This window comes from Tyto alba, unplaced genomic scaffold (assembly GCF_018691265.1).
Source record: "Tyto alba isolate M040663 unplaced genomic scaffold, T.alba_DEE_v4.0 Super-Scaffold_28, whole genome shotgun sequence".
NCBI lineage: Eukaryota > Metazoa > Chordata > Aves > Strigiformes > Tytonidae > Tyto > Tyto alba.
Window position 1 is genome coordinate 4,326,795 of NW_024881302.1, and position 27,284 is coordinate 4,354,078.

Genomic DNA, 27,284 nt, shown 5'->3' on the forward strand with positions numbered 1-27,284 from the left:
TCAGCCCCTGAGGGGATGTGCTGGAGCGAGACAAGGAGGGAAAACCCCTCAGGCTGTGCCCCCCGAACCGTGACAGGCCACCATGGTGGCAGGAGTGCGCACACCTCAATGCAGTGCCTGCGGTAACTGAGGCAGCGTGTGCAGAACCGTTGGGGACCCGAGCCCCCTAGGGTGAGGCGATGGGACGGGGACAAGGCGACACCCTCCTCGGCCGGACACGCCCAACATGGCGCCAGTTCTTCACCACCCGCCCCAACATCCGGGTTCCCGCCTGCCCTTCCTCCCATGAGCCTCAGCGGCCCGCCCCTTCCCGCCTCCCCACAGCAGCAGCGGCAAGATGGCGCAGCCGCCGGGTGAGTGCGACCAAGGTGACCGCGGCTCCCTCCCTCCCCCTCTTCCCCTCTGACCGGGCTGTCTCTCTCTGTGCCGCAGTTCCCCTCAAGGACATGAAGCTGCTGGACGTGAAGCTGGGCCAGCTGCCCACCTGGCTGGCCATGAGAGACTTCACCCCCGGGGGCATCTTGGGGGCCGTGCGAAGAGGTGAGGGGGGGGGGCCCGCGGCGGGGCTGCCCATCCTGCGCACACAGCTCCGCGCCCTTCTTGTCCGGCGAAGACCTGGAGGGTGCGAACCTCTGATCTGCACTGATCTGCCCGAATCTCCGGGAGGGAGCCGGGGCAGATCAGTGCATCAGCATCTCTGGCAGCTGCAGGGGATGTTGGCTGTGGCACGGGGGAGCCGGCACTGGAGGGGCGATTTTTGCTTACCCAAAACGGGACCTTCTATAGCGTCTCGTTCCCCCAGATGTAAATATTGCCTCACATGGGCTTTATCCACCAGAGGTTTGTTTTCAGTATTCCTTCTCGTATAAACAGGAAAAATGGTGACCTGACTCCTGAACCTAGTTGCTGAAAGTCTTGAGGTTTCCCAGCATCCCAAGTAAATTTAAAAAAACAAACAAACAAACAAACAAACAAACAAACAAAACAATTGATCCTTAAAGGTGGTAAGAAAGGATGAAGGGCTTGTATAGATCACTTGGCAAAAGTTTTGACTGATGCCCTTTGGTATAGATACAGATACGGCATTCAGGTAGATTCAAACACAAAATATCAAATGCAAGTGTCTACATCATGAATATATACTAGTATGAAAGAATCAGATAATTCCAAAGCACCTTGAGCTCATGAAAGAATAATGTTTAGGGAAAAATGATAAATGGGGGCGGGGGAGGGTGTTCCTTTTTTTTTTTTTTCCAAAAGCTTAGCGCTATTAACTTGAGTTCAACTTGCTTAGCTAACACACAGGTTGCCTTCTCTCCGACTTACTCAGAGACCCTCAGATGTTTCATCAGAAACAATTTCCTGAAGTTCTGTGAAACTGGGCTGCTGCTTCTGAGAGAAAAATACACAACTCATCTGGCTGCTATGAAAACTTTTTCTCCTACACAGGTTACGACAGATACTACAATAAATATATCAATGTCAAGAAAGGGGGGCTTGGTGGTGTCTCCATGCTGATTGCCAGTTACGTTGTTGTCAGCTACATCTGGAGCTACAGTCACCTGAGTAAGTAAAAGCAGTATGGCCGAGTGTCTATAGTGCAGCTTGGAAGATTGCATGGGGCAGTAAAAACAATCTGCTGCTGCTTTTAAAAATAAAGACTGCTAACCATTGCTGCTTGAGTCTGAGGCTGTGGGCAAGCAAACTTTTTAGCCACATAAAACTCAAATGTTTACTTAGCAAGTTATCAGATGGCTGATATTTTCTTGGCAGTGAAGAAAACTTAAATCTTGTTGCCTGTCTGACCTGACAATACTTAGAAACTACAAACTTGGATTTAAGAGCGCTTGCTTTCTTGTAATTTCAAGTGTGTTTTTTTTCTGGTGACTTCAGTAAAATTAACTTGCTTTACTTTCAATGGTACAGAGCATGACCGCCACAGGAAGTACCACTGAAATGTGTATTTCAGAAAGTGAAGGTACAGCTCTTGAAAAGACTTGGCTACTGGAACAGTTATCCTGACAGAAGACATCAAGACTACTCATATTAAAATCTGTACTATTATGACCAATAATAAAGTGCATACACTTTACACTTACTGAGCTGAAACTCTCATAACTGACTTGTTAATTGTACTCTGCGAGTTTGTTGTCTTAGAGTTTCACCCCTCAAGGATAAGTTCAGAGATTATTGGGAAAGCAGCTGCTACTTAGGTTGTACTACGAACTGGGGAAACTTACAACTAATTACTATTTAACTGATAAAAGTAAAAAGGATTGGATTGCTTCTTAATGGCTATTATGTGCACGTTGGACAATTAGCTGAAAGGACATATTTTGATTTAAAAGAACAGTATCTGAGCTGGAGGTAGCTGCTTGGTACCGCCACGTGTTTCTGATTCTCAGTCACACTCACCCGGGGACTGTAGTTATTTGGGCAGTTTTCCACCATCGCAAAGCATGGTCTGAGATGAGATCAGTGTAGCTATAAGGAGGTCTGCAACTCATTCTGTCACTGGGATTGTAATGCTTCTTGCCTCTGCTAACCCAGATTTTCTACCATTGAACATTCATTGCTAAAAGAAGCTGGAAGGTTATTCTGAATGGGTATAAGCTTAAAAGACCTTTCATGTAACATGAAGTTAAACTGAAGGAAAGCTTTGCTTCTTGACTCAAATGTTTAACAGGAGACAGTATGTGCACAAGTGCAGCTTAAAGGAGCATCTGTGGGTCTGGCCCCAGCCCATGACCTTCCTCACGCACCCCACTCAGCAAGTGCATCCCACTGTCACAACACGACCAGCAGCACTTGTAACCACAGCTGGGCACTGCAGGTAAATAGGATACCTGCGGTATCCTTTTCAGAACAGGAGGGAGAGTAAACACCACTTCTTAAGGGATATGAAGAATTCAGTGGTAACAGGAAGGCTTTCAGTTTTGGAAAACATCTGTTCAGGTAGCCAGACACCAAAGTATTTCAGTTCCCTTTCCATGTGCCTAGTCAGATGCAGATAGCACGTCTCACAGTTTGGCCCCTGCTCAGCCTCTGGAGGCACAATCTGTTAAAAAAGCGTCTGATGGCCTGTCATACCATCATCACTTAGACTTGAAACTTAGATTTTCACTGACTAACTCTCCACAGTAAAATAACAGCAGTCATTCAAACCAGCACAGGCTCTGGTCACTTCTCTTAATCTAGTCATATCACCTCGTTCTTAAAAAAAGGAAAATTCACAGCCAGCTTTTTCCATCAGTACATTTCAATAAAAACAGAAGTATAAAGGCAGTCAGCAAATGAAAGATGGGTTAGAATCAATAAGGCTCACATTGTAGGTGCAATTTTTTTTTTTTTAATTCACATTTTATCATTGGCCCTTTTGAAATAGTCTTCTCACAAAATGAATGGGAGGTTTGGCTTTCAAAAACTTTCAGAAGAATGCTCTACCACTTTTAAAAGCAGTGTTCCGTAAGAATATACATCTCCACTTCTTGGTCTTCTCTAGGCTATGGAAATACCTGCTCAGTGTGAGCTGGACGATGCGGGGGCTGAGACAAGGCTCTTCTATTCCTACTCTTCAGGCCGTGTTCATTTCCCTCCTAGCTTTTTGCAGATTGAAAATGAGCACAGATGCAGCTTTCCTACAATCGCTGTTCCTCATTGTTTGACTAACCACAGAGATGCCAATTTATTCTCCCCTTGATCGGTTCTCACCCAGAAGATTAATTTCTAACCTTCAGTTTAGCAAGAAGCACAGAAACAAAGCAAGTGGACGAGAGCTTTACAGCCTGGTGTATGTGACAGGTTAAGTCAGCCACCAGGACAAGCTTACCAACTACAACAGGCTGGACCTGGGAACAAGACTTTGCTTTTTAAGAGCTACAGGACAGCAGAATCCCTGCTCCCTCACTGAAGGGAAGGCATTTCAAGTATTAGTTTTCCCAGTCAGTCTTCCTGCTTCCACAGGGAGGGCTGAAATGCTGCAGGTTCTCCAAAGAGAGGTGGCAGAAGGAAAACACTTTAAAGAAACACTGGCGTAAAGATGTGTTTACGTAGAGTGCTGCACCGGTGAGGGGTTTGCATATCTACTGACTTTATGATCTACCTTTCACAGCAGGGCTCAATGAAAATAGGCAGAGGCCAAAATCTATTTTAAAAAGGTTAAAACATAAAAAAAGTTGTGGACAATTACAAAAATGTTGCTTAGCAGCAGCCAGCCTCTGACCAGTTCTTTCAGTAATGGCATTAAAAAACAACCTGATTAATAGTTCAAGACATAGTGCTAGGCAGAAACCTTTTCTCAGTGTTAATAGCTCCCTTGCACTCTTCGTTCTGCTCTTTCACTGCCCACTGAGAAAGGCCAGATGTCCTTTGGTGCATCTGTTGGCATAATGACCTTTTTCACCGCACTAAAAGAGAAAGAGAGAGCAGAATTATTACACAGTTACAGCTTTTCACCTCTAGCTGCCTTTATTGAGGTAGCCAGCAACTGTTCCGATTCGGAAGCTTTCCCGTGTATGGAAGATGCAGCATTCAGCAGATGAAGTGAAACACGGTGTCACGAAGGACACAATTTATGGACTGTTGCCACTCCTTGGAGCAAAAGCTGCTTCTGTGCTGGAAGCAACCTGATGCCATGTTATTATAACACACTACAAAGGAGAAGGCTCTCAGCACACAACTGTGAACACTGGAGGGCTGTAACACACAAGGAGAATTTCAACATTAGAGGCTCCCAAGACCACTCCATCTGATGTGCACTACCTCAGAGAGCTGTGGGGACCGTCCTGATGGGCTATCCTGAATTAGACCAAGAAAAGTGCAGCTGAACGAGAGATTCATGACTTTACACCTTGAAGATGTTCCAAAACCAGAGAGAAATGCCAGTATCTGGTGCAACAGCATACTCCAGATACAAGATTTACTTGCAGCTATTAAAGGTTTTCAGTGAAACGGGTTCAGCTACTTAATATCCCTGTCCAATCTCAGTAATTCTTATCCAAACAGGCACCTAAGGCACAGCAGCTGCCATGTACAGAGATTTAACTGTCCAAGCTGATGGGGGACAGGAATATTCTCTGCCCTTTTCGACTGGTTTTAGTTGGGGCTTTTGTGGAAAAATAAATGGAGATGGAAACACAATTGTGTCAAAGTTTTACTGGTGCTCCTCACTAAGCAATCAAAGTGAATAGCTTATTCCTTGGTTTGACAGCAACAGGGTGCTTTTGCAGCTGAAATACTGAACAGTTTTTGCCTATTCAATTCTGTTACTTGCAAGGACCTTCCAGGCTAACAGGGGAAAAGAAAATCTTTCTACAGTCGCAAAGTGTGGGCAAATGAACTCATGAGACAAAACTAATATTAACTCTTACTTTGAAAGGTACAGTTCGGCAGCCTCCTTTAACTGTCATTGTGAGGGTTTCCAGTTAATTACTGACAGGCAAAGTCTGTCTTAATTGTCACAGCAAGTCCATGAGCTAGCAAACCTAGAGGTCTCAGGACTCAATGCTAATTCCCACAGCTGTACCCACGCACCAAAACACAATGTATATTGAGCAGAGAGCACAATTCCTGAACCTGTGAAAAAAAACTTTTTGCAGGACCAACACCCCACATCACAACAATCTGCTGCTTTGCTTGTGACAAGCAACCAGCAGTAAAGCAGCATGATGTAACCCAGGTGATATGCACACTGTGCTTCTTAAATCTAGCACCCTCTGCCTTCCCTCCTCATCCCTCCCCTCTGAATTACCTTGTAGCAGGTGACCTGTTCCAATGGCCGGGGTCCTCTGTTCCCAGTGTTGTTATTTTGAGACTGCATGACTCCGATGACTTGGGGTGTCCTCTGTTGGTTAGGAGAAGAGTTCTGACTCGTTAAGTGCATCGAGGATAAAGACCTTTATGGTTGTTGGTTTGTTAAGAAGGAAAAAAGAGCACCCCATATACCAAATTATCAATTTTCCTCCAAATCTGGGGGGGGTGCTCTGCCAGATGGAGCACTAGAGAGAAGAAATCAAGCACTAAGGCTTACAAAGTCCAGAGATTCTGCTTTTCTCTAGAAAGCAGATTTAGAGAACAGGTTTAGGCTGCTAAAATGTAGTTGCCATCACTGAGAGACGTCACGCAGATTACAAAAACTGGCAGACTGCTGCACGACCACATATGATGTGCTTCTATGTAACGTGGAAGTGTTCTGTGACTAGGTCTCCAGGTGAAGTTGGAGGAACTGCAGGGCTTTCATCACTATGGTACTCAGGGTTCCTCACCCCTTCATAGCACCCTCCCTTCCGTGCAGCACCCCAGGCAACCAAACTGCCACTGCTGCCCTCCGAGCCGGAGGACAGTACGAACGACTGAGGGGGTTAACCAAGGCGAGGGGAGAGACAGAACAAAATAAAACACCAAGGTCCCAGGACAAAGGCAGCAGTCCGTTGTGATCAGATGGTGGACACTGGAGGGCTGGGAGGAGGGGAGAGAAGGGACAGCGCTTTGCTGTTTATTAGGGCTTGTCTCCAAGTTCTTAATTACAAAAGGATATCACACCCTGTTGTAAAATAGGAATGGTTTTCCCTCATTCATTCTCCAAGGCTTTCCACCAAGCCAGATATAAGAGCCCAGGTGTCCAGTTTTGACCAACAGTATACCCTCTTTTAAAGCCCTGCAGGAAATGCTTTGAGGGTGGGTGTGGAGGGGAGGCAGGGGAATTGTGTACCTTTTGCTGTGTTTGTGTTGGTTGAGGCAGTGGTGGTTGCTCTGTGGTTCCCATTGGCAGTTCAAAACGAGGGCTGGTTTGGATGGAAACAAGAAAATGGATTCTCAAATCATATGCCAACATTTTACCATCAGATCACTCGAGTAACTCCAAACATCTAAAGAAACAATCAGCCCATTAAATTTAGTTCATGGGAAATAGGTCTCCCCCTCCCCACTTCTCTTCGCATTCTGATGTTCAGCAATTACGTACACAAAAATGACAATCCAGTATGGAATATATCCCTCTACTTCTGAAGTCTTCTGGAATATAAACCCCATGTGATCCTGCTGCACCGATGGCATCTGATCACCACTCCAAAGTCTTATTGGCAACTCCCTGAAGAGACCCTGCCCCATATCCTCAAATGGGTACAACAAACTAAACACTGGGGAGCACTGGAGCACCCTCATTTGGCACACATCAGATTACAAGGGAAACACAAGATTACAGGACAAGCCTGGAAGCATACTTACTGCATGAATTTACAGGTAGGCCCCTCTGGACAGAATCCTACTAGGTAATTCACGCAAATGACTCTTCGAGTGTGTCGGTGTCTGCAGAGGGGACCTGCAACACAAAGCTCAGCAGTTCACATTCCACATATACATACCCCAGCACTCAGTAGTAGCAGGTACACAAGCAGATCATGCAAAGAAATGATAGCAACACCCTACCCTTGATTTATAGCCACAGAAGCAGTAACCATGCAACATACATACCATGTTTACAGAAGCCTCTGTCATACCAGGGACAGTCTTTGATCTTAGACTCCGGGTCAATGTGCAAGAACGGACATTCTTTGTTACTGCATTCCCCTGTACCAAAGGCAAACACACTTTTTAGTCAACTGTGCAGGTTCGAGATGAAACGATTCTCAAAATATTACCTGGATCATGTAGCTCCCACAAAGCTGTTACCAACATCTACAAGTTTGGGCAGAACAGTCTTGCTGCCTGCCTTAACCTAGATGAAGAACACCAAGGACTCACCCCTGGTGAGTCAAGTTCTATCAGACTGGAATATTCATGTGTGCTTTTAAAAAAAAAATGCGGAAACTAAATTTGAAAGAGCAGTCATGATAACAAAACCAAACATTTAGTGCACCAGAAGTGTGGAGAAACTACAAATTGCGCACTAACCTCAATCCAAGAAAACCTACAAGACTGTAGGTTTCTGACAGCAAGTTGCCTCATTATGTCCAGATCTCCAGAGCTGGAAAGCAAGTGCATAAAAGTTTTGCACCCCCATGCCCTCTGCTTCTCATCAACTCCCCAAAATAAGAGTCATGCAAAGACCAACTGCTCAGCCTACTCATCTCATACCCAAAATGAACATAAGGCATAAAACCCAGTAAAAACTTGAACTTCCCCCCTCTTCCCCTAAGGGACAAGCTCTTGAGAGAGAAGACATCTACAATATGTCACAAATTTAGGGGGATAAGATGAAGGACTAAGCAGATCTGAAAAATTACAATCTAACAACATCATCAGACGCAGAAGAACTGTAATGCTCCAAAGGTGGATCAGAGGGATGTACCAGGATCCTCTTCACCAGACTCCCACACCAGGAAGGAACTCTGAGTAGGAGCTACAACTTCCCTTACCAAATTTGGAGTAGAAGTAACACTCAGGCATCTTGGTCATGTCGTACTCATGCAGAAATTCGCATTGGTCTCCCTTTTTGCACAGTCCTCGTAGCCAGTGTTTGCAAACAACTGTCTTTTCCCCACTGATGTGTCGGAACGGGCACATACCACCTGCAGAAGGATGGGGCAAGGAGAAGGATAAAAAGAGCAATTAAAATATGCAGCACAAGAAGGCACAGGGCAACAGCAACACTTTGTTCCCCTCTGCAAGAAGTGTTTCAGAAGACATCGTTTTTTTTTTTTTAATGAATTTAGTCTTTAGTGGCAATAGGAAAACAGGGAGTTCCAGACAAGTCTTATGTTAGCCTCTAACGAGCTAAGCAATATAGTCTCCAGCTCTTAACCCTGGCAACCATGAACCACAGCAACTAAAACAGTCACATTCTCAGCAAGGTCTGTGGTAAGTTCAAGCTTTCTTTTACCAGTAGTTTTGCTTATTCACCCCCCAACTTCTTAAAAAAATACTATTTCACAATTGCTGCAGTTACTCCAACATCCTTCAGTTTTTATTCTTTATCTAGGTCATCCTCTCATCTCTACAAAAAATAAAGAGTACTGTAGACAGTGCTAGCAAATTTAGTTTTCCGCCTCCACCTCCATGAGTATAATTGTATTGGAACTATTACTTGCCTTTTCCACAGGCTGCTTTTAAAAAAAATTCACAGACAGCTGCTCCTGATTCTGTAAACAGAACAGAGAAACATAATCAACAAAGCTTCGTGACAACTTTTAAAATATTTCCCTTCCCAGAAAGACAACTTGGTCCTCAACATCAAAAGAAAAGCGGTGCTTTGGTTTGGGGAAATCACTACCCCACATAAGTTCCTTGTTCAAGTCTGGCCCTCACAAATACCAGTTTTCATCTTGGGGGACACCAAAGGGAATTTGCAGAGGTTTGGTGGTGCTTGTTTTGCTTTTCAGATATTTAGGTTTTATTGACTGGATTTTCCTCTGCTGTTACAACAATCATGTCAGCGAACCCTGTATTTTCAGTCCTGGCAACGACTTATATTTTTTTGACCAGAACAGCCTGAAACAACCCTTATTGTGTTATCCCTTGCTGATTCCGACCAACAGCAACCACGTTCAAGGGAGTTAAAACTCAAGTTTGAGAGCTCAGCCAGAATATTTCAGCAAACTACAAGTCTCCTAAGATTACTTGCATCTGAGGAAAAAGTTTAGAGACCAGGCCACAGATATACTGAAAGATGAAGTCTCCCTGCCATCTAAACAGCTCATCAATCAAAAGGGAATTAAAAAAAATAATAAAGTACCGTGCAGGAAGGTATGTTTATTCATGATGCTACCCCAACTTTCATTTTCCAGCCTGGCTGGGTACTAACTACAGCTTTCATTAAGTAGGAAAGAAAAACATCCAGATTAAGACAGAAACCTCGCAGGGAAAGCAGAAGTTGGGCGGGTAAGGCCTGAACGAGGCGCTCAAGCCTCCGGCAAACCACCCAAACACACTACACACCCTCCCCGACAGAGCCCCCCCAGCCCCACGGACAGGGGACGAGAGCAATCCCCGGGGGGGAGGAGAGATCCGCGCAGACGCCCGGTGCCCGCACGCACTGTCCATGCCGGGGAAAGGCAACGGCTGCGCCCCCAGCTGCTGCTCCACAGCCAGCTCCAGGTCGAACTTGATGTGGTCCACGCTGGCGATGAGCTCCTGCATGGTGGCGGCTGGGGGGCGGCGGCAGCGGGAGGGAAGCGGCGGTATGGTGGCGGTGGTGGAGGAAAAGGAGGAAGAGGATGAGGAGGAGGAGGGGAGGGGGGGGCCAGCGGGCGGCCGGGCCCGGGGTGGCCCGGCCCGGCCCGCTCCGCTCCGCGCCGGCAGCGCCTGAGGAGAGCGGAGGCGGCGGCGGCAGCTCCCGCCGCCCCGCGCCGCCCGCCCGCGGAATGCCGGGAGCCACCCCTCACCCCGGCCGCCCGGCCCGGCTCTGCCAATCACAGCGCGGCGGGCACGCCCCTTCCGCCCGCGCAGGCGCGCGGCTGAGGGGGGGGGGCCGTGACACACAGCACACACACCCCCCCCCTTTCACTGGTCCCGGTACCCTTCCCGGTAGCCACGGTATGAGATTCATGCGGCTCCTCGCCCCGCTGTGCCGCTGGGCAGCCCCCGGGAAGGCGCCCCGCCTGCTCCCGCCCCCGCAGCCGGGCTGGAGGCCGTCCCGCTCGTTCTGCAAGCTGCCCGCGAGCGACCCGGGGGAGGCCGGTGCTGGCAGCAGCGCTGAAGCTGTTGGTGAGGAGGACGAAGATGAAGGCGTGGAGTTCGGGACGCTGTCTAGTAAATTTTCTTCTAGAAAATACTATCACAAAACCACATCGCGCTTTCATAATTTGATGCTTCAAGAAGAGGGAAGGGAAGAACCAGAAAGAAAACCTCCACGTGGCCCTAAGAACACCCCGTACTGGTACTTCTTAAAATGCAAGGCCCTCATTAAAGATGACAAGGTTTGTTCCCAGCTCTTTGCTTATTTGTTTTATAATAGCATTGATGAAAGATGCAGCTCTGCAACTCTGTCCCATCTGTATTATCTTATCCCTTAGTATCTTTACAGAAAGAAGTAAGGTAAGAATCTGTGAGGAATCTTGTGCTCTGTAGGACTTCTACCACAACCTGCCCACAGCTGTATATATTCATATCCATTGTAAGTGATTCTCTTGCTGCTTCATCGTGGATTTTCCTCTTCGCTGTAGCTGGCAGAGGCTCTGGAGCTGTTTGAGGTGCAGATGCTGAAAGAAGAGCGTGTGCAGCCAGAAGAAAGCAATTATACTGTTCTAATTGGCGGCTGCGGCAGGGTTGGCTACGTGAAAAAGGCATTCAGGCTCTACAATGACGTAGGTTTACATTCTCCTCTCTCAAACCTTCGTTATGTTTTCTAAGCTAAAACTGTTTAAGCATTTGATCACATTACTTTGTCTCCAAAACACCTTTGAGTTAGTGTTTGCACCTTCTTAGCCTGAAGCACTTAAGAAGTTGTAGAAGTCCTTTCCTAAAAAGCCAGTTCAAATAATTCTTCTCTTCCCTTAGATGAAAAAACGAGGCTTAACTCCCACCGAGGCCACTTACACAGCCCTGTTCAATGCCTGTGCCGAATCGCCATGGAAAGACTCGGGCCTGCAGAGCGCTCTCAAATTACGACAGCAGCTCAAGAGCAAAAATGAGGAGCTGAACCTGATCACCTACCACGCGCTGCTGAAGGTTTGTGCCCTGTGCTCGGATCTCAGGATGTGCTTTGATGTACTGAAGGTAAATACCTGACTTTTCTCATATTAAGTGTAGTCTGCTCTGGTCGAAGCTTCTGGAAGTTGCCATGCTGCAATTCTGATTTCATGTCCAGCAGACATAGTTACAGATCGCATGTTTAGATTTCATTGATCCTTGGCTTCATAAAATGAAATCGTCTTGGTATGTACCAAACATTAAGCTTAAAGTACATAAAAGGAGACAGCTGCAGATGTTGGCTTTAAAACTGGTCAGGTGTGTTAAAGACTTCCTGAACAAAATATTTTGGTGTTCACTGGTACTATGTCTGTCTCCATTCCTTGTTTTGAAGAGCTACATGTTAATACCTAGCTCCTCCAAGAGCTCTTACTGCAGCTTTTCTCAGAAGGGCCAGTCTGGGACTAGCTAAAAGGGTTGCTGTTCCTGCCACCACATTTCCTGTAGCTCCCGTCATGGGGAAGCTAGGATCTATGCAGGTGTTTCAGGGCTCTCTTTCTCCTGGAGTGATCATTCTCCTCGCATCACTGGGATTTCATGCTATGCTTTGTTGCTGCTGGATCTCCAGAAGACAACAGCAATATCTGAGCTTCATAGCCAGCTGCTACTGTTTGGGTAACTGGGAAGTTTAATGTTCTCTCTGCTCTTTTAGGAAATTGTGCACAAGGGCCATGTTCTCACAGCAGAGACCTTCAGCTTCCTTCTCATGGGCTGCATAAAGGACAGTGAAAATGGCTTCCGATATGCCTTACAGGTTTGTCTTCATATTCTGAGTGGGGAGGAACAAGCACCTCTATAGTAACTCATCACTTGAATGCACAGAAGGCAGCACGTTGCTCAGAGCTGATGAAGTAGGAGTAGTTCAGCTCCTCCTAGGAGAAATTCTGTAAACTAGACTTCCATCAGGATGTCTTGTACCCTGGTGAACTGCCCTGGATGATCTCACAGGACTGTACTAGCTTGAGGTGGCTGTTCGCTGTCCAGTGGCATCTCACCTTGCAATGCTGTGAACTCCCTCCTTTTCTGCAAGCAGATACCATTAACAGATATGCTTACAATTCACTAGAAACACTCGCTGTTGTTTAATATCACGTATGTTTGGCATTTATCTTCCCCTCTCCAGGTTTGGAAACAAATGACTAAACTTGGAATAAAGGCTGACAGCCACGTTTACAATTTGATGCTGCGTGCTGCGAGAGACTGTGGAATAGGTGATCCAGCCGTGGCTTCTGAGCTCCTGCTCAGACCCACCAATGAGATCTCATCTCAGCTAAGGCTGGCACCTGGGAGGCAGAAGGAAAAGGTGAAGAAGCTGATGAAGAAGGGATCAGAGAGTGCAGCTGCTGTCCAGCTGGATGTGGAAGCTATGGAAAAGCAATTATTTTGGGAGAGTTCGGTGCAGCCTGAAGAACTGATCTGGAAACAGAATAAAGCTGTGGATCGGGCTGAAACAGAACAAGCTGATCTCGACAGCCCAAGCATAGCTCACAGCAGGACTGGAGCATTGATGAGGAGAGACCAGGAGGGGATGGAGCAGGAAGAAGCACACCTAAGCCAGAAGCAGCATTTCTACAACCTGCCCAACTTGCTGGATTCTGGGATGTCTGACAGAGCCTGGGGGACAGTTTCCCTGGGGAAAGTGGCCTCACCGTCTGATCGACTGGCTTTGATGGGGGACGTGGAAGGCTTCTTGAATAAAATGAAGGAGGACAATGCAGAACCCAGCATTAAAACGTTTACATTACTGGCTGAGCTGGTAGAACCCCAAAGCCCCTCGGAGACCTCTTTGCTGGCACTCCTAGATGAGCATAAAGTGAAAGTAGATGTGACCTTCTTTAACACTTTAATAAGGAAGAAAAGTAAACAGAGAGACCTGCAAGGAGCAATGGTGAGAAAAAACTCAGAACCATCCCTGTCACCACCTCCATGTTTCAGGCCTCCAGTGTTACCTGTGTTTTGCTGTGAGACCTGTTTCTCCACAAAACTGGGGATCTCCCACTGTTTTCCACAAGCCAGTGCTTCTGTTAATTTTTAAGTATTTATGGATTCTGTTTTAGCACATTCTGCTCTCTGCCTGGAAGGCTACGGTGAGACTTTTTGGAAATTGATGTCAAAATTGTCTTTTGCAGAGCATACTGCCAGCTCTAGTGAAGAGGGGGCTGTCGCCTAACCTCCAGACCTTTTGTAACTTGGCAATCGCTTGCCACCAAGCGAAGGATGGACTGCAGTTACTCTCAGATTTGAAGGTAATGAACTCTGCTGCTTGGGGTTTGAGCTGTAGGAAGAGGCGGAGTGAAGCATTAATGCTTCTAAAAAGACGTGCTGAGGTTTCTGTGGCGAGTTGTTGTGTCCTCACTCCAAAAACATACAACTCTAAAGTAGGTGCCAGCTCAGGTGGCCTGTCCTATACCTGGGATAGGAGAGGGCTCACGGGAAGGTGTGCTGACACCGTAGAAGCTGCTACACACGTCCCAGAGTGACAGCTTTGTCCTTTGTCTGAGAAGTGCCTGCATGCCTCTTCCTTCTAGGAGTCCTGTGCTAGTCAGCAGATAAACAAGTTTAACTGCAGCTTTTGTTGTTTCCAGAGGTCTGGAGTAACTCCCAACAAGTATATCTACAGCACCCTCATTACTGCTGCTGTGAGGCAGCTGGATTACACTTACCTCACAGCGATCCTGCAAGACATGAGGAAAAACCAGGTGCCTCCCAATGAAGTTATCATACGCCAGCTGGAGTTCGCAGCACAGTACCCTCCGAAATTTGACAGGGTAAGTAGCCACGACCGGTCACAGTGTGAAGGCATCAGGACACCAAAAAAGGAGGGGAAACATATGTCTGCCTACGCCTTTTTTCCTTTGGGTCTATCTCTTCTGGCTGACAGTTGATAGCTGTTTCTCTAGTAGCAGCTCGTAGCTATTGCATGCTGGTATTGAAGTGAGCTCTCTTCTAATAGAAACTTGTTTTGTTGGGTTTCTGTTTGCAGTATAAGTCAAAGAACCCATACCTGGAGAAAATTGATGGTTTCCGCGGCTACTACTATCGGTGGTTAAAAGTAATGGCAGGAGAGGAGACCCCCCACCCCTGGGAAAAATACAGAACAGTGAAACGTGCGGTAGAGGACAATAAGGACAAGGCTGTGCAGGAGCAGCCAGAGCAGAAGTAGCAGTGAGCAGGATACTGAAGTCCTGCATCTTCCTGGTGTTGTAAGAACTTGCTCCCATAAAATGTCCTGTGCTAAAGCTGCTTTGTATTCCCATGAACCCAAGTTCTCACAGTAACTACATAATAAAACGCTTGTTCTTTGTTTTGAGGAGAAGCAAATACATTTTCAGGGCATTTTCTTAAACGCAGAGGATGAGATTGGCTGTAGTTTAACAAGCCCTGTGCTAAATAAGGAAGAACCACACTCAGCTTTGACAGTGGTGGAACTCTGCTGGTTTTGTCTCCTTCCTATGTTCTGTGCATAACTGGGCACTTAACGTGTGACCTGTAAGTCTGTATAGGCTGCTGCCATCCCTGAATTGATTTATGTACAAATTCCAGGTTACAAACCTTAGCAGGGAGTTGCAGTGAAATTTAGATTCCTTCTGCACAAGATCAGGGGAGAGCTTGAATCAGACTGGATGTTTGAGATCTGTATTATTTCCTTTCCACGCAGCCTTTTAAATTCAGTTAGTTAAGAAGGAGGGATAAGAGTTGGTTGAAAAACAGCTTGCATTTAGAACTCCTCACAGTATATAGAACAACCTTCAAACAGACAAACAAACCAAAACATATTTAAGAGGAGAAGAGGCGCACAGAAGGGTTTTGCCAGAAGATCGTACCACACTCTCAGGAGGCAGACTTTATTTTAAAATAGATGGCTACACAGCAACGTACTCCAAAACAACCACCATTGTATATATTATCCAGAAGAATATGTTGCCATTTTAATTGCTATACAGAAATATCCAATCACACAGAAGGTGGCTAGAACTGCACTAATAGTCCATTGTGTAGGATAATATCCCTCAGAGTTCAGAAAGCAGTCTTATGGCTAAAGGCTTCATCCAGAACAGCCTCTGCATCCGCAGTGAGTGCATTCAATGATTCTTCCCTGGAAAAGAAACACAAGGAGGGTATTTCAGCCAAGCTACGTGAGCAGACAGACCAGCAGGCTCGGGCCTCAAGGCACAGAACGGGTCTGTGTGAGCAGGGTTTCTACCAGACCATTTTCTGTTGTTTTCCATACTTTAATGACTTTAAATGACTGCATGCCAAAGCTGAAAGTAACTTTAGAACCCGCTAGATACCAACTCTGCCAGCAAAGACAGAAAACGTTAGAACTAGAGGAAATTATCAGGAGGAGCAGCACTGCCTCCTCTGCAGTCCCTGACCTGGGAGAAGTTGACCGAGTGCTGCAAGGGTCCAGACACACAGAGGAAGCTGAAACCTCTTACCACTTCCAGCTTGCTTTTGGGGACCCTGCAGATGCAGTTGGTTCCAAAGTTGGTGTCCCGTGTCTGGATACACCGCAGGCAGCAGAGGTTCTCGTAACCCTGTTTCTTCCACTTTGCAATCAGGTTTTTGTCAGCGTATCCTTCCTTGATGCAGTACTCGTAGAGCTCTGTAGAGGAGCAGACACCATCACAAGTAGCTCCCAGGAAGTGTTAGAAGACTCACTACCAGGAATTACTAGCTGTAGTAACTAGCAGTTAAAGCCAGGCAGCTGCCAGCCTCCACTCCATCCTCCCTCCCCAGAAACCTGATCCCACCAGTGCCCCAGTTCAGACACATCCATGGGTGGATGTTTTGCTCTGTTCTGTTTTCCCCTGCCCAGGGTAAAGCATTTGCATTCCTCACCTCTGCTGATAGCTTTTCTTTTATAAAAGAGATCAAAGATGTAACGTGTTTTCTGGTGATGAATTCTAAAGATAGGCCAAAGGGATTCCACTTTCCTCTTCCCTTCATGAGGCTCAGTCTCCGCTGGGAGGGAACACAAACACCAGGTTTCAAGTGGCCAACTTCTTTCCTTACTTTGCAATAAACCAATCCCAGAACGTTCATAACTTTAATACCTTACAGAGATAAGACTGAGTTTAATGGGGAAGATACAAAGGAAAGGGACCTGACCTGAAACAGCTCCTTTATGAAATAAAACCAGAACGAGAGCGGGGATGACATGACCCGCACTGGGATGGCGGGTGACTTCATAGCTGCCGTGGCTCATCAGACCAGAGCAACAGCATGGACAAGAACTACCAGTCCTTCCACGCACACCAGTGAGCTTCAGCTGGGGCTCGGCCACGGCGTGCCCTAAAACAACTGCACGCCAAACCTCTGTGGCCTGTGGACACCCAGAAAAAAGCGACCAGTACTGGCCCAGTCACACTGTGGTACCACTGTGAGGCTGAGCTATAAAAAAGGTCGATCTGTATTTGGGGAGGAAGCAGTGCTTCCTGAAGCGGTGAAGAATGTCCATGTTTTGGGGGTCAAATCCCTGAGAACACCCGGCTCTGCCTCTTACCTTCTCTCATTTTCTGATCCAGCTCATCCAGCGTCGGCTCTATCAGCTCCCAGCCATCCGGGGGAGGCTTCCTGCTCCTCTTCACCTTGGGCATCGCCGCAGAAACAAGAGAGGCAAAAGGCAAGGGGACAAGTGCTTGCCAGCACTCAGATGTGCAGCTGCTTCAAGGCCCTGAAAACCACTGGGGAAGAATTAAAAAAAAAAAAAAAAAAAAAAAGGGAAACAGTTGTTAGAAATACTCCTCTTAAGATTTCGGTGCCCCTTTGCCATTTAGCACTCCCGAAGATGAAAATAAGCTTTCTGGAGCGTGTGAAGGAGGTGGAATCTCGCCCAGTGTGGCACTGGGGGACACCAACAGGCGCTGCAGTGAGCGCTGACATCTACCTCACCACAATAAATCGGTTTTTTGGGTTTTTTTTTGTTTCCTTTTTCCTCCTCTCAGCAAAGCGAGACGGCTGCCGCCCCTCCCCCCACCCCGGGCAGCTACCCTGAAGCAACAACTCCCGCCAGCTCCTACTGACACCGCGGGCGAGGCCCCCAGGCGCAGCCCCGCCGCCCCCAGCGCGACCCGCGGAGCTGGTGCCGTGTCGGTACCGGGGGGGGGGGGGGGTGCGACCCCCGGTGCCGCTCACCCGCCGAGGGCCACAGCTTCCGCGCCGCCACCGCCCGCGGGGGCCTCCCGTGGACACGCCCCTTTGGGCTGCCCGCCGCGGTGCCTGAAGAAAACACCGCCGTGCGCACCCCCACCCCCCCACACTCCGCCTTAACCGGAGCAGGGCTGAGAGCGCGGTCGATCGGTTGGAGAAGCAGCCCCGCTCTCCGGGGGGAGGAAATACACACACACACGGAGGGGTGGCGGGAGCGGCGGCGTTACGGGCAGCCCCGCGGCGGGAGCGGGCGGGGGGGGGGGAGCACCGGGAGGGGAGGGGGGACGGTTTCCGGTTCCGGGTCGCCGCTCGGGGCCGCGGGGGGGCCTCGCTGCAGCTGCCGCAGCCGCCATCGCCGCCGCGATGCCGAAAGGAGGTGGGGGCCGGGCCGGGGGGATTCGCCCCGGCCAGAAGCACCGGGGGTGGCAGAGGAAGGAGGAGGGGGCTGGGGGGGTGTAGGCCCCTCAGGCACAGGATGAGGCGCGGGATGAGGCCCCGGTTTGGGGGTTCGGGGCGGGTGTGGGGGTGTGTGTGTCGTTTCCCGCCCTCACGTCTGAGGGGGTGGTCTCCTTCCCCGCTCTCCCCGGCATTGCGGAGCTTGGGAAGGGGAAAATGGTTCTTTTCCCGCTTATCTTGGAGTGTGAGGGGGGGTCAGCCCGGGGACGGCGGCAGCGGGGAGGGTCTCGGTTGTTTCCCTCAGACCGCTCGTCGAGGGCTTCGGGGGGAGCCGCGCTCCCCTCCCCGCAGAGACGATACATTCTCCACGTTTCTCGCAGAGCTGGCGCTCCCCTGTTGTGCCCACCCCCCCAAATAAGTGCCGTGGGGTCGCAGCAGCCCCTGGGGGTGCCGTGGGGTTCCAGGCCCCCCCCTCCCACACACACACTGTGGGACTGGGAGCGAACTGGGCCCCATGTGCTCCCCGCTGGGTTGGAAACTGCAACCGGTTCCCCCAGGGCAGAGCTTGGGGTACCCGGACACCCCGGGAGGAGCTACACGGGGTGTTTTGGGGAGGGGGCACCGGCGGTGTGCAGGGGCTGATGGCTTTCCCATCCCAGTGGGTCAATGGTGGGGACCCTCGGGGCTGGGAATGGGGAATCCGAGAGGCCGGGGGTGGGGTGCCCGGCCCTGGGGGGGTTATGGAGGTTGTCGTTGGTTCAGGGGCTTCAAACGCGGCCCCTTTGATGTGGCTCCAGCAGCTCCACATCTGGGCATTACCGAGCGGGTACTGACTTGCTTGTGTGAATAAGGAGAAGTAATGAGGGACTGACAGAGTGTCAGGACTGAGCTGGATCCACCCAGAACCTTCTCCAGATGCACCATCTGCATAATTGGCTCTTGTGCGAGCGTCTGTGCAACCCCAGTCATATACATTAATGTAAACCAGCCTTCGTCATTCATCTTTGTAGTTTGCTCCAGTTTATTTCATCAGCATTTCCCAAGCTTTAGTACCAAATCTGCTTCCCTAGTTAGACTTTCTTTAAGCATTTTATTTCGTGTCCATTTGCACAATGTTAGTAGATAGGGCTGAAACTTTTGAATATTTTTTTGTGAAGGCAAAGAGCTGTGGTGGGTTATAACCCCGGTGGCCTTATTTAAATGCCCCGCAACTCAGGATTTCCTGCTCTGTATTTCACTGTACAGTTTTAAATGTTGGTTTCAAACCTTTTGCTTCTTGGGAAAAGAGGGATCCTTGCTCACCTCCCCCCACCCTAAGTCAGTAGGAGTTATTGTATTGTTAGCAGAAGAGTGGATTTTTGCACTCAGTGTTTAATATAAAACGTGGGGGGTTAACTACCCAATAAATTTTGTTACAGGATTATTTTTTGAATACTTTGATTTAAAAAAAAAGTGATTCCTTCAATATTCTTCCATTCTCTTTGATTCAGATTCCTTAACTGTGCTGTTTAAAGCCGAAAACAAATGTATTTGAAAGTGTGCCTGCCTCAGGTGCCCGTGGTCTCTGCTGCAGGTGAAATCTGCAGGTTGAATATATTTTACAAGTGCTTCACAGAGGATGAGAATCGTTATCCCTGCTTTACAGATGGGGAAACTGAGGCATGGAGCTGAAGGGAATCGTGCAGTAGGTTGGTGGCAGGAGTGAGACCCGCACCCCGCTCGTTGGATGTGCGGTTTGAGCTCCCGCAGTCCCTCCAGCTGCTGAGCCGCTGCTCCCACTCAAAGGGGCCTTACCCCTCTCTGTGCGGGCTCGAATATAAACGGGATTGGTTCACTCTTCCATTTGCTCCTTCATTAGGCATTTCATGTAAGATCATTTCTCTGGAGTTGCTCTGCCCCGTTATTACTGCTGTTAATTTGCAGTAATGAGGCTTTTGTGTTCTTCAGTTCTGAGCCTGGTGTAAAATTCTGAGTCCAGCCGGACAAGAAGGCTGCCTGGCCTCGGCTAAGCTTGTAGCACAGCGTTGGTTTGATTTATTTAGGTTTTCCTGCTGTTACATAGCATGTCAGGGATATTACTGTTGTTCCATTCAGAGTGATGACATTTGCTGGGCAGTGAGGTAATGTCTCCTGGGGTAGCATTGCTCCCACGGCAGATCTCGTTCCCAAAGGGGGTCAGTGTTACCATGTGGTTGGGAACAGACAAACATAAAACACACATCTTTGAGTACAGCAAAGCTTTTGGTTGTGCTTATGCTTGGAGTGCCCACGGGCTTCCTCAGGCTGAGCGGAGAGAGAAGAATCTGGTCTCTGCGCTTCTTTATTTCACGTGAGAAAAACATCTTAGGAGTTTTGGTAAGGTTTCACATTGAGGTTTTGGAGATAATTTATTCCACAGCTTGGCTCTTATTGAGCTAAAACCTATGAGAGTTTGTCTCTGCTGAGCCAGGAGGACTGGTCAGAAAATACTGAATGTCTAAAGCTCACAGCCCACAGAGGCTGCCTGCACGGGTGCTCCCTGTCCCTCCAGGTTCCCCCAGTGCAGCCCAGCACGGCAGTGACAGATCTCTGCCGTGCATCCTGCGTGGTCCCAACAAAGGAGGGACAATCCCCTCAGCCCTCCCTGCCACCGTAAGGTTTCTGTTGTCCTCAGCAGGTGAAACGGGGAGGGAAAAAGAGACAGTGAGGATTTCCTGCTCCTTCTGTTGGACTTCAAAGACTCCTGCAGTAGCAGAGAGCTCCTTTGCTTTTTGCAAATCTTGTGTACCGGTTGTACCTTGAGCTCTGTAGCTCAGGGCTAGAGACTGGCTATTCATTTTGCTTTTCCAACAGTTCTTTGAGCTGTAAGAATAGAAATGGAGCCGTCACTTGCAGGAAGTGTTAATGGCTTCAGCAATTCATTAATCAACAGAATTTTGAACTTGAGAGCAGATCTTAGCCAGGCAATCCAGACAGCTAAGCCGACTCTCTCCTCTTGCTGGTTCCTAGAGTTTGTTTTTATTTTTCCTTATATAACAGTAAAACATGGAGGATCCTTTTAGTAGTTTTTCAGCTCTCGTAATAATTCCCAAAGCTTTTGTCCAATTAGCTTCCTATTTTCTCTTGGCACAGCCTTAGTGTAGGGGAGGGGTTAAGGAGGCAAGCTTGTCAGAGAGCTGGTTGTGACCGTGGCTGCTGCAGGAACATGCTGTGATTCCTCCTGTGCAGGAAACGCTGTGGGACTGAGCCAGCCCGGGAAGTGAATCAGAGAGGCCACGAGCGTAGGCATGGGTGGGCGAGGAAGGGTGGCGTCACCAAGAGCTGAGGGGGCACTTGGAAGCTTGCTGCCTGATAACTGGTGTCACGGCTCTGCGATAGTAGAGGGATGGGGGTACCTTCCTGGCTCCCTCTCTGTAGAATAATCCTGTGGTTCATTTGGAAAACACTTTGCAGCTGATCGGCTGCTCTCAGTTCTGGTGTCCCCCAAAACAGCCCAAGGGGAAAGAAAGAACTGATTCTTGGAGTACCTTTCTGTGGATTAATAATCCCAAGTCTCCCTGTAACTTACCCAAAATTCTTGGAGTGTTTCACTGAGAGTGGCAAGTTCAATGTGTCCTTTTTTTGTTAGATTCTATCAGAGGAGCTATTTCGGTTTATCCTACCTGCACTGAAAATCCAGACAGAGTGCTGCAGGAGGAGTAGACCCTTCTGGAAGCTTATCACTAAGCCGTTTATTAATTTATATATTTTTTTGTACAGGTAGAAAAGGAGGCCACAAAGGCCGAGCAAGACAGTACACAAGTCCTGAAGAGATTGATGCCCAGCTCCAAGCAGAAAAGCAAAAGGCAAGGGTAGGTGTTTGCCTGCATGATGTCCCTACTGCCATAAGTCCGGGCTTAACTTTTCAGTTTATGAGAAACAGCAGCTTAGTCAAGTGTTGCAGATCATTCTGTCAGTGATCACAATATGAATATCTCTGGCTGGGGAGACTGCAAGGTGTGATCCAGTCTGGTTCCTCACAGAAATGAGGCCAGGTAGACCATCTAGTTCACAATTTGAAGGTTAAAGGATAGGGAAGATGATTACACAGCAGCTCTAGACACCTTTTCCCCGAGTATTTCATCATTCATCAACATTCCAGTGTCAGCTAATTTTTTTATCCATCCTCTGCAGCTTGGCTATGGAGAAAAAGAGCTTGCATGTTCATGTCTTATTTTATATGGAAATTACTATATTTGCCCTGTTTCTCTTCTGGACTTAAAAGGCCAAACTCCTTTGACTTCTTCCTGTACATATGATTTTCTTGTTTGCCTCTGACTTGTAGGGAGAGATAACAGAGGTTTTTGGCACGAGTCCTTTTTTGGACATGTTTCTATGCCCCAGCATAGGATTGTAACAACTCCCTCCACTTCCACAGCTACCTGACTTGCATTATAAAAGCACAGCTACTTTTCGCAGTACTTGCTCTCTTGTATCCCCAAATTATCACAGCTACCATGACACACTCACTGCTATTTTTCTGTGACTTTCTGAAAGTGCTGCCTAAGCCCAAATACACTATTCCAGCTGAAGCCTCACAGCACTGACTCCAGTAGGATAATTATACCCCATATAGGAAATACTGATGAATAACTCTGAGAAGAAGGTTACTCTTTCAAGCAGTTATGAGCCATATTGTTGACTCTTTTTAATGTTTTGACCAGCTGTAACTCAAGATGATTGTGTGGTTTGCTGCTTAGCCACATATTCCGACTTTGTGTTGGATTTCTTCTTCTGAAGTCTAACTCCTCTTGGTTCATCTTCTGATTCCACCTTCTTGGTTTCATGCCATCTTTCCAAATTCTGAAACCACTTACGGGTCTGATCTGTTTTCCAAAATGATTCCAACTCCTACCAGTGCGATGTCATTCACAAACTTTCTAAGCGTTCGCTACTTCTGAGATGTTAATAAAAATACCAACTGGAAACAGAACAGAACAAGCACAGCGCCACTTGAAATGTCTGGCTTGTTTCAAAACAAACCAGAGAACTGCTCTTTGAGAAGGGTTTCTCTTGTTTTTTGGTGATAATCTGTACCACATAGTGATGATTGCATCTAACGCTGTTTTGTTAGGGAAAGCTTAAAAAAAGCCTCAACAATTATCAGAATTACTGCTCTTGCTGCCCATAGCTCATCCACTGTTGCCAGTTGCTGTGGTGAGAGAAATTTGGCAATGGTAAAGCAAGCTATTCACACCCATGTTGGTTCTTCTAATCTTATCTTCTATGATTCACAGATTAGTTCCTGGGCTTCTGACTGCTAAAAGCTGTGCTAAACAGGCTGTAATTTCTTGGATAATAATGTTCTGTTTGATGGGTGTCAATTTGCTCTTCTCCAGGATTTTTTTTTTTTTTTTTTTTTTTATCTAGATCTAGGATGGGATCCAGCTCTACACTACATCTGTGTAGTTTCCAGTCCCTGAGATATTGTGCACTGGAAACCTGTGCCAAAATGTCTCCTGCAGATCTTTCATTTGGGGAAAGTAAAGTGCCAGCTCTGTCTTTTACAATCATTTTCCTGGCCTGTTAAACAGAGAAAACAGCAGAATTGTTTAAAGGTGATCTGTTGGGGCAAGTGATGCACCCTTAAGTGTTGAGAATGAGCTCTTGTCTTGTAACAGCCAGGCACTCTTGGTGTCATAAGGGCCACGTCAGGAACACTAATGCTCCCAGAGCTGTCTCTCATCCCTCCAGAGTGAGCTAATTCAAGAGCCACTGTTGGATTTGGGATTTTTATTGACATGCGTTTTCTCTACTTTCCTGTGATTTTGTAGGAAGAAGAGGAGCAAGAAGAAGGAGGTGAAGGAGCAACAGGAGACCCCAAAAAGGAGAAGAAATCTTTAGATTCAGATGAGAGTGATGAAGATGATGAGGATTATCAGGTACTGTCATTCTCAGGGCACTTAATGCATTTGCACCACCCAGATTCTTGGGGCAGGAGAGAAATGCATGCTCTTGACTCTGAGTTCTCTTTGACAGCTACCTATAGTACATTTTTTACGGAAGACCTATTTTTAGAAGCCCAAAAAAACCTTACATCACAGCATTTTGTCCTCAGAATGAAAACTTGTGTATTTGTATAAGTGAAATGCAAAGGCAAGAAGATTTCAAAAAAGGCTGAAGGGGACTGGTAGTATAAATCTTGGTTCATAAATGGCTTTGTTGTCTGGTAGTAAAAACATCTTGAATCCTGCTTTTGGGGGGTGTTGCAGTGTGTTTGATGAGCTCTGATACAACACAGCGTTGGGTGTGAGGGAGCTTCTTAACCGTCCTCTTGTTCTTGAACCTTAGCAAAAGCGCAAAGGAGTGGAAGGGTTGATAGACATAGAGAATCCCAATCGTGTAATTCAGACAACCAAAAAAGTAACTCAGCTGGACCTGGATGGACCTAAGGAACTCTCACGACGAGAGCGGTGAGTCTCTCCTGCTGCCTCAGCAGGAGCTAGCGTGTTCCTGGAATTTCATCCTTGCTGGTGGCAGCAGCTTAACACTGGGAGGTGCTTCCCTGCTGTGTTTGCGTTGGTGTTTCAGGGAAGCCCTTTAAATGTGTTGCTGTCTAAAGCAGACACTGAACAGCAGCAAACTGTCAAGCAGGACTCACTGTGGCTCAAAATGTCTTTCCTTCCAAACTTTACAGAAGTTGTCTGTCCTCTGGGAGTAGCTGTGGCCATCCTGGAGCCAAGCAGCTTGGCCAGGTGCTCTAAGAGAGGGAAATTTGTTGCTTTGAAGTGGATGTAGGCCATTCCTTTCCTGAAGCTTTATGCTGAAAATCAGACATAACTGAAATCCATTAACCAGAGGTCACCTTGGGGTCCACTTTAATCTTGCTGCAGAAGGTGCCCTAGTGACAGGTAGCGGTTTCCCAGATTGCAGGCATCATGGTGAAATCTTTGTCTGAGCAGATGAATAAGATGAGAACCAAAGTTTAATCTTTGAGTTTCATTTAGCAGTGAAGAGTTTCTGAGTGAAAGATTTAAGCTTGCTTATTTGGGATAGATTGCTTCAGCAGAAGTACACCTTTGAGGGTGAGGCTGGGAAAAACATGTCATGGTGCTGTGCAGTCTGGGGCTGATTTGTTTGACCTCATTGTGTGTTGGTGTCCTTACTCAGCTGAATGAAGGTAGAAATAATATCTCTCATCATCCCTGTCCAAACCCCGCAGTAACTATAACCTGTGCTTGAAAACTGGTGACGGGGCCCCCCAGGCTCTGTAGGCAACCCATCTCTGCCCTCCCTGTCCTTCCCAGTCAGAAAGCCTCCCCCTCTCTGCCTGTACCCGTGTGCTTGCTTGGACACTCTGGTGACTGATGTGTTTCCCTCAAACAGAGAGGAAATAGAGAAACAAAAGGCAAAAGAAAGATACATGAAAATGCACCTAGCTGGCAAAACAGAACAAGCAAAGGCAGATCTCGCCCGACTAGCCATCATTCGGAAGCAAAGGGAAGAAGCTGCCAGAAAGAAAGAAGAAGAAAGAAAAGGTTAGAGAGTAATTAATCTTCTCCTCTTACTTGCCTTTGCAACGGCTGTACTGCCAAGAGGCATGATTTCTCATATCCCACGTAGTAATCCCTCATCTCCTGAGGCTGTGTGGTGTTGCTGAGTGTCATCACAGCTCCTCTCATCAAAACCAGGTTCAGCTGTTTCATTCCTGTAAAGCTCTTGCTTTATAAAGCTCTAGGACATCTGAATGGGGAGCAGGGAAAGAGAGAAGGGAACTGCCCTTGGTAACCATCGCGTCCTCAGCCTCCCAGGCAAAGCTTGCTCCAATTTGCGGGTTCCTTGTGCTGGTTGTGATTTATCTGCTTTGGGTGCTGGGGATCCAAACTGCCCAGGGAATTTGCCACACTCCCCCCTGCCTGGGCTTTCTTTTTGGCTCTGATAGGTGCGAACCAGAAGTCTGGTGAGCGTGTCTTCTCAGTGGCTTCCACTGAGAAATTGGTGCATCAGCATCAGGGTAATTTGTGGATGCCTGAAGAGGGGCCAAGGACAGAAGGGAACATGCAGGAGGGGCTGCTCCTCTTGACTCTGGAGGGGATCTGCCAGGGATTGGCAGGAAGGGTCGGGTTTTCCCCCATTCCTCACTGTACATGACTAGCAGGATTTGTCTCTGGGGCTGTCAAGCCACCACCAGTCCCTGATAGATGCTGTGAAGTGACGAAACTTCTGTTCTTTTCTTCCCCCAGCAAAAGACGAAGCGGCTATGGCAGGTAAAAGACTGCAGTCACTATCCCTTAACAAGTAAGCACAGGACATGCAAGAGGAGGAAGCTCCAGGGAACTGTGCCTGGTGCCTGCCAGGAACTCTGTCGTGTTGCATACCATAGATGCCACGTAGGGTGTACTGCGGCATCGAAGTCACCTTCACCTCCAAGAGACACTGACGATGTGTTTGTCCTCATCCTGGCACAGATTTCCATTTGGGGTTAGGGGCAGCTGCTATCTTCGGTGCAGAACTGTGCTGAACAGCAATTCTCTGTAACAGTTTGGAAACGTGAATGTTTTTGCTGTTTTTAGGATTAAGAACTCATAGGCAGGGGGCAGGGTGGGAGGGGAGATGCTTCAAATATTAGATTGCAAGAAAATAGATTGTGGGGTCATTGTGGGTGGGGGCATGGGGTGGGGAACTTTGACTTGCTAGTGAAAGCCTGAAGGATAATGTATCTAAGGAATCCTTTGGGGGAAATGGCCCATCAAATTTTGCTGCAGGGTGTTGCAGTATAAGCTGGGAGCCTGACTTCATGGACATCTGGAGTGCCGTTCCTTCCCGGTTTCATCCCTCCTTTCTTGCAGCCGGTCTCCCCTTTTCCCTCCTCTTCATTTTTTTCATTTTTTTTTTTTTCTCCTCTTTATTAGGGATAGTGCCAGTTTTTAACCACATCATCCTTTGTTTAAAGGAAAAAAAAACAAACAACATTAATTGTATCAGACCCAGATGGAAAAAAAAAAACTTGAGAAAGTCTAAAAACCAACAACAACAGAACTTGTATATTTGGCTGATTAAAATGTAAGTTATCATAACTGCTCCGTCCTCGTCTTGCATGTGTGTAGATGAACACAAGTGTACAGGCTGGTGCTGAGAGGCGAGGGGCACTA

The 27,284-nt window shown here is 47.6% G+C and overlaps 6 protein-coding genes across 6 annotated transcripts; 4 read left to right on the plus strand and 2 right to left on the minus strand.

The window, feature by feature from the left end:
- Window positions 1-264: 264 nt before the first annotated feature.
- ATP5MF (ATP synthase membrane subunit f) lies at window positions 265-2,098 on the plus strand. Its single transcript, XM_032989018.2, has 4 exons — window positions 265-353; window positions 433-540; window positions 1,450-1,566; window positions 1,927-2,098. The coding sequence occupies exons 1-4, from the start codon at window positions 338-340 to the stop codon at window positions 1,953-1,955; spliced, it is 270 nt and encodes an 89-aa protein (XP_032844909.1). The 5' UTR covers window positions 265-337; the 3' UTR covers window positions 1,956-2,098.
- Window positions 2,099-3,241: 1,143 nt separating this feature from the next.
- On the minus strand, window positions 3,242-10,234 carry CPSF4 (cleavage and polyadenylation specific factor 4). Its single transcript, XM_032989016.2, has 8 exons — window positions 9,972-10,234; window positions 9,027-9,077; window positions 8,355-8,507; window positions 7,471-7,566; window positions 7,225-7,318; window positions 6,710-6,782; window positions 5,750-5,842; window positions 3,242-4,406 (listed from the first exon to the last, which is right to left on the minus strand). Exons 1-8 carry the CDS (start codon window positions 10,072-10,074, stop codon window positions 4,338-4,340), a joined length of 732 nt encoding a protein of 243 aa, XP_032844907.1. The 5' UTR covers window positions 10,075-10,234; the 3' UTR covers window positions 3,242-4,337.
- A 141-nt stretch (window positions 10,235-10,375) lies between these two features.
- LOC122153966 (pentatricopeptide repeat-containing protein 1, mitochondrial-like) lies at window positions 10,376-11,088 on the plus strand. The gene is made up of 2 exons (XM_042798500.1): window positions 10,376-10,853; window positions 10,950-11,088. Exons 1-2 carry the CDS (start codon window positions 10,473-10,475, stop codon window positions 10,968-10,970), a joined length of 402 nt encoding a protein of 133 aa, XP_042654434.1. The 5' UTR covers window positions 10,376-10,472; the 3' UTR covers window positions 10,971-11,088.
- Window positions 11,089-11,132: 44 nt separating this feature from the next.
- On the plus strand, window positions 11,133-14,788 carry LOC104355679 (pentatricopeptide repeat-containing protein 1, mitochondrial). The gene is made up of 7 exons (XM_042798894.1): window positions 11,133-11,240; window positions 11,434-11,652; window positions 12,278-12,379; window positions 12,749-13,513; window positions 13,755-13,871; window positions 14,211-14,393; window positions 14,609-14,788. The coding sequence occupies exons 1-7, from the start codon at window positions 11,133-11,135 to the stop codon at window positions 14,786-14,788; spliced, it is 1,674 nt and encodes a 557-aa protein (XP_042654828.1).
- Window positions 14,789-15,456: 668 nt separating this feature from the next.
- Window positions 15,457-17,894, minus strand: BUD31 (BUD31 homolog). Its single transcript, XM_042798499.1, has 5 exons — window positions 17,764-17,894; window positions 17,132-17,312; window positions 16,468-16,590; window positions 16,065-16,231; window positions 15,457-15,721 (listed from the first exon to the last, which is right to left on the minus strand). Exons 2-5 carry the CDS (start codon window positions 17,223-17,225, stop codon window positions 15,671-15,673), a joined length of 435 nt encoding a protein of 144 aa, XP_042654433.1. The 5' UTR covers window positions 17,226-17,312; window positions 17,764-17,894; the 3' UTR covers window positions 15,457-15,670.
- Window positions 17,895-18,066: 172 nt separating this feature from the next.
- Window positions 18,067-27,209, plus strand: PDAP1 (PDGFA associated protein 1). Its single transcript, XM_032989019.2, has 6 exons — window positions 18,067-18,154; window positions 21,913-22,004; window positions 23,967-24,074; window positions 24,484-24,605; window positions 25,519-25,670; window positions 26,376-27,209. Exons 1-6 carry the CDS (start codon window positions 18,142-18,144, stop codon window positions 26,432-26,434), a joined length of 546 nt encoding a protein of 181 aa, XP_032844910.1. The 5' UTR covers window positions 18,067-18,141; the 3' UTR covers window positions 26,435-27,209.
- Window positions 27,210-27,284: the final 75 nt, after the last annotated feature.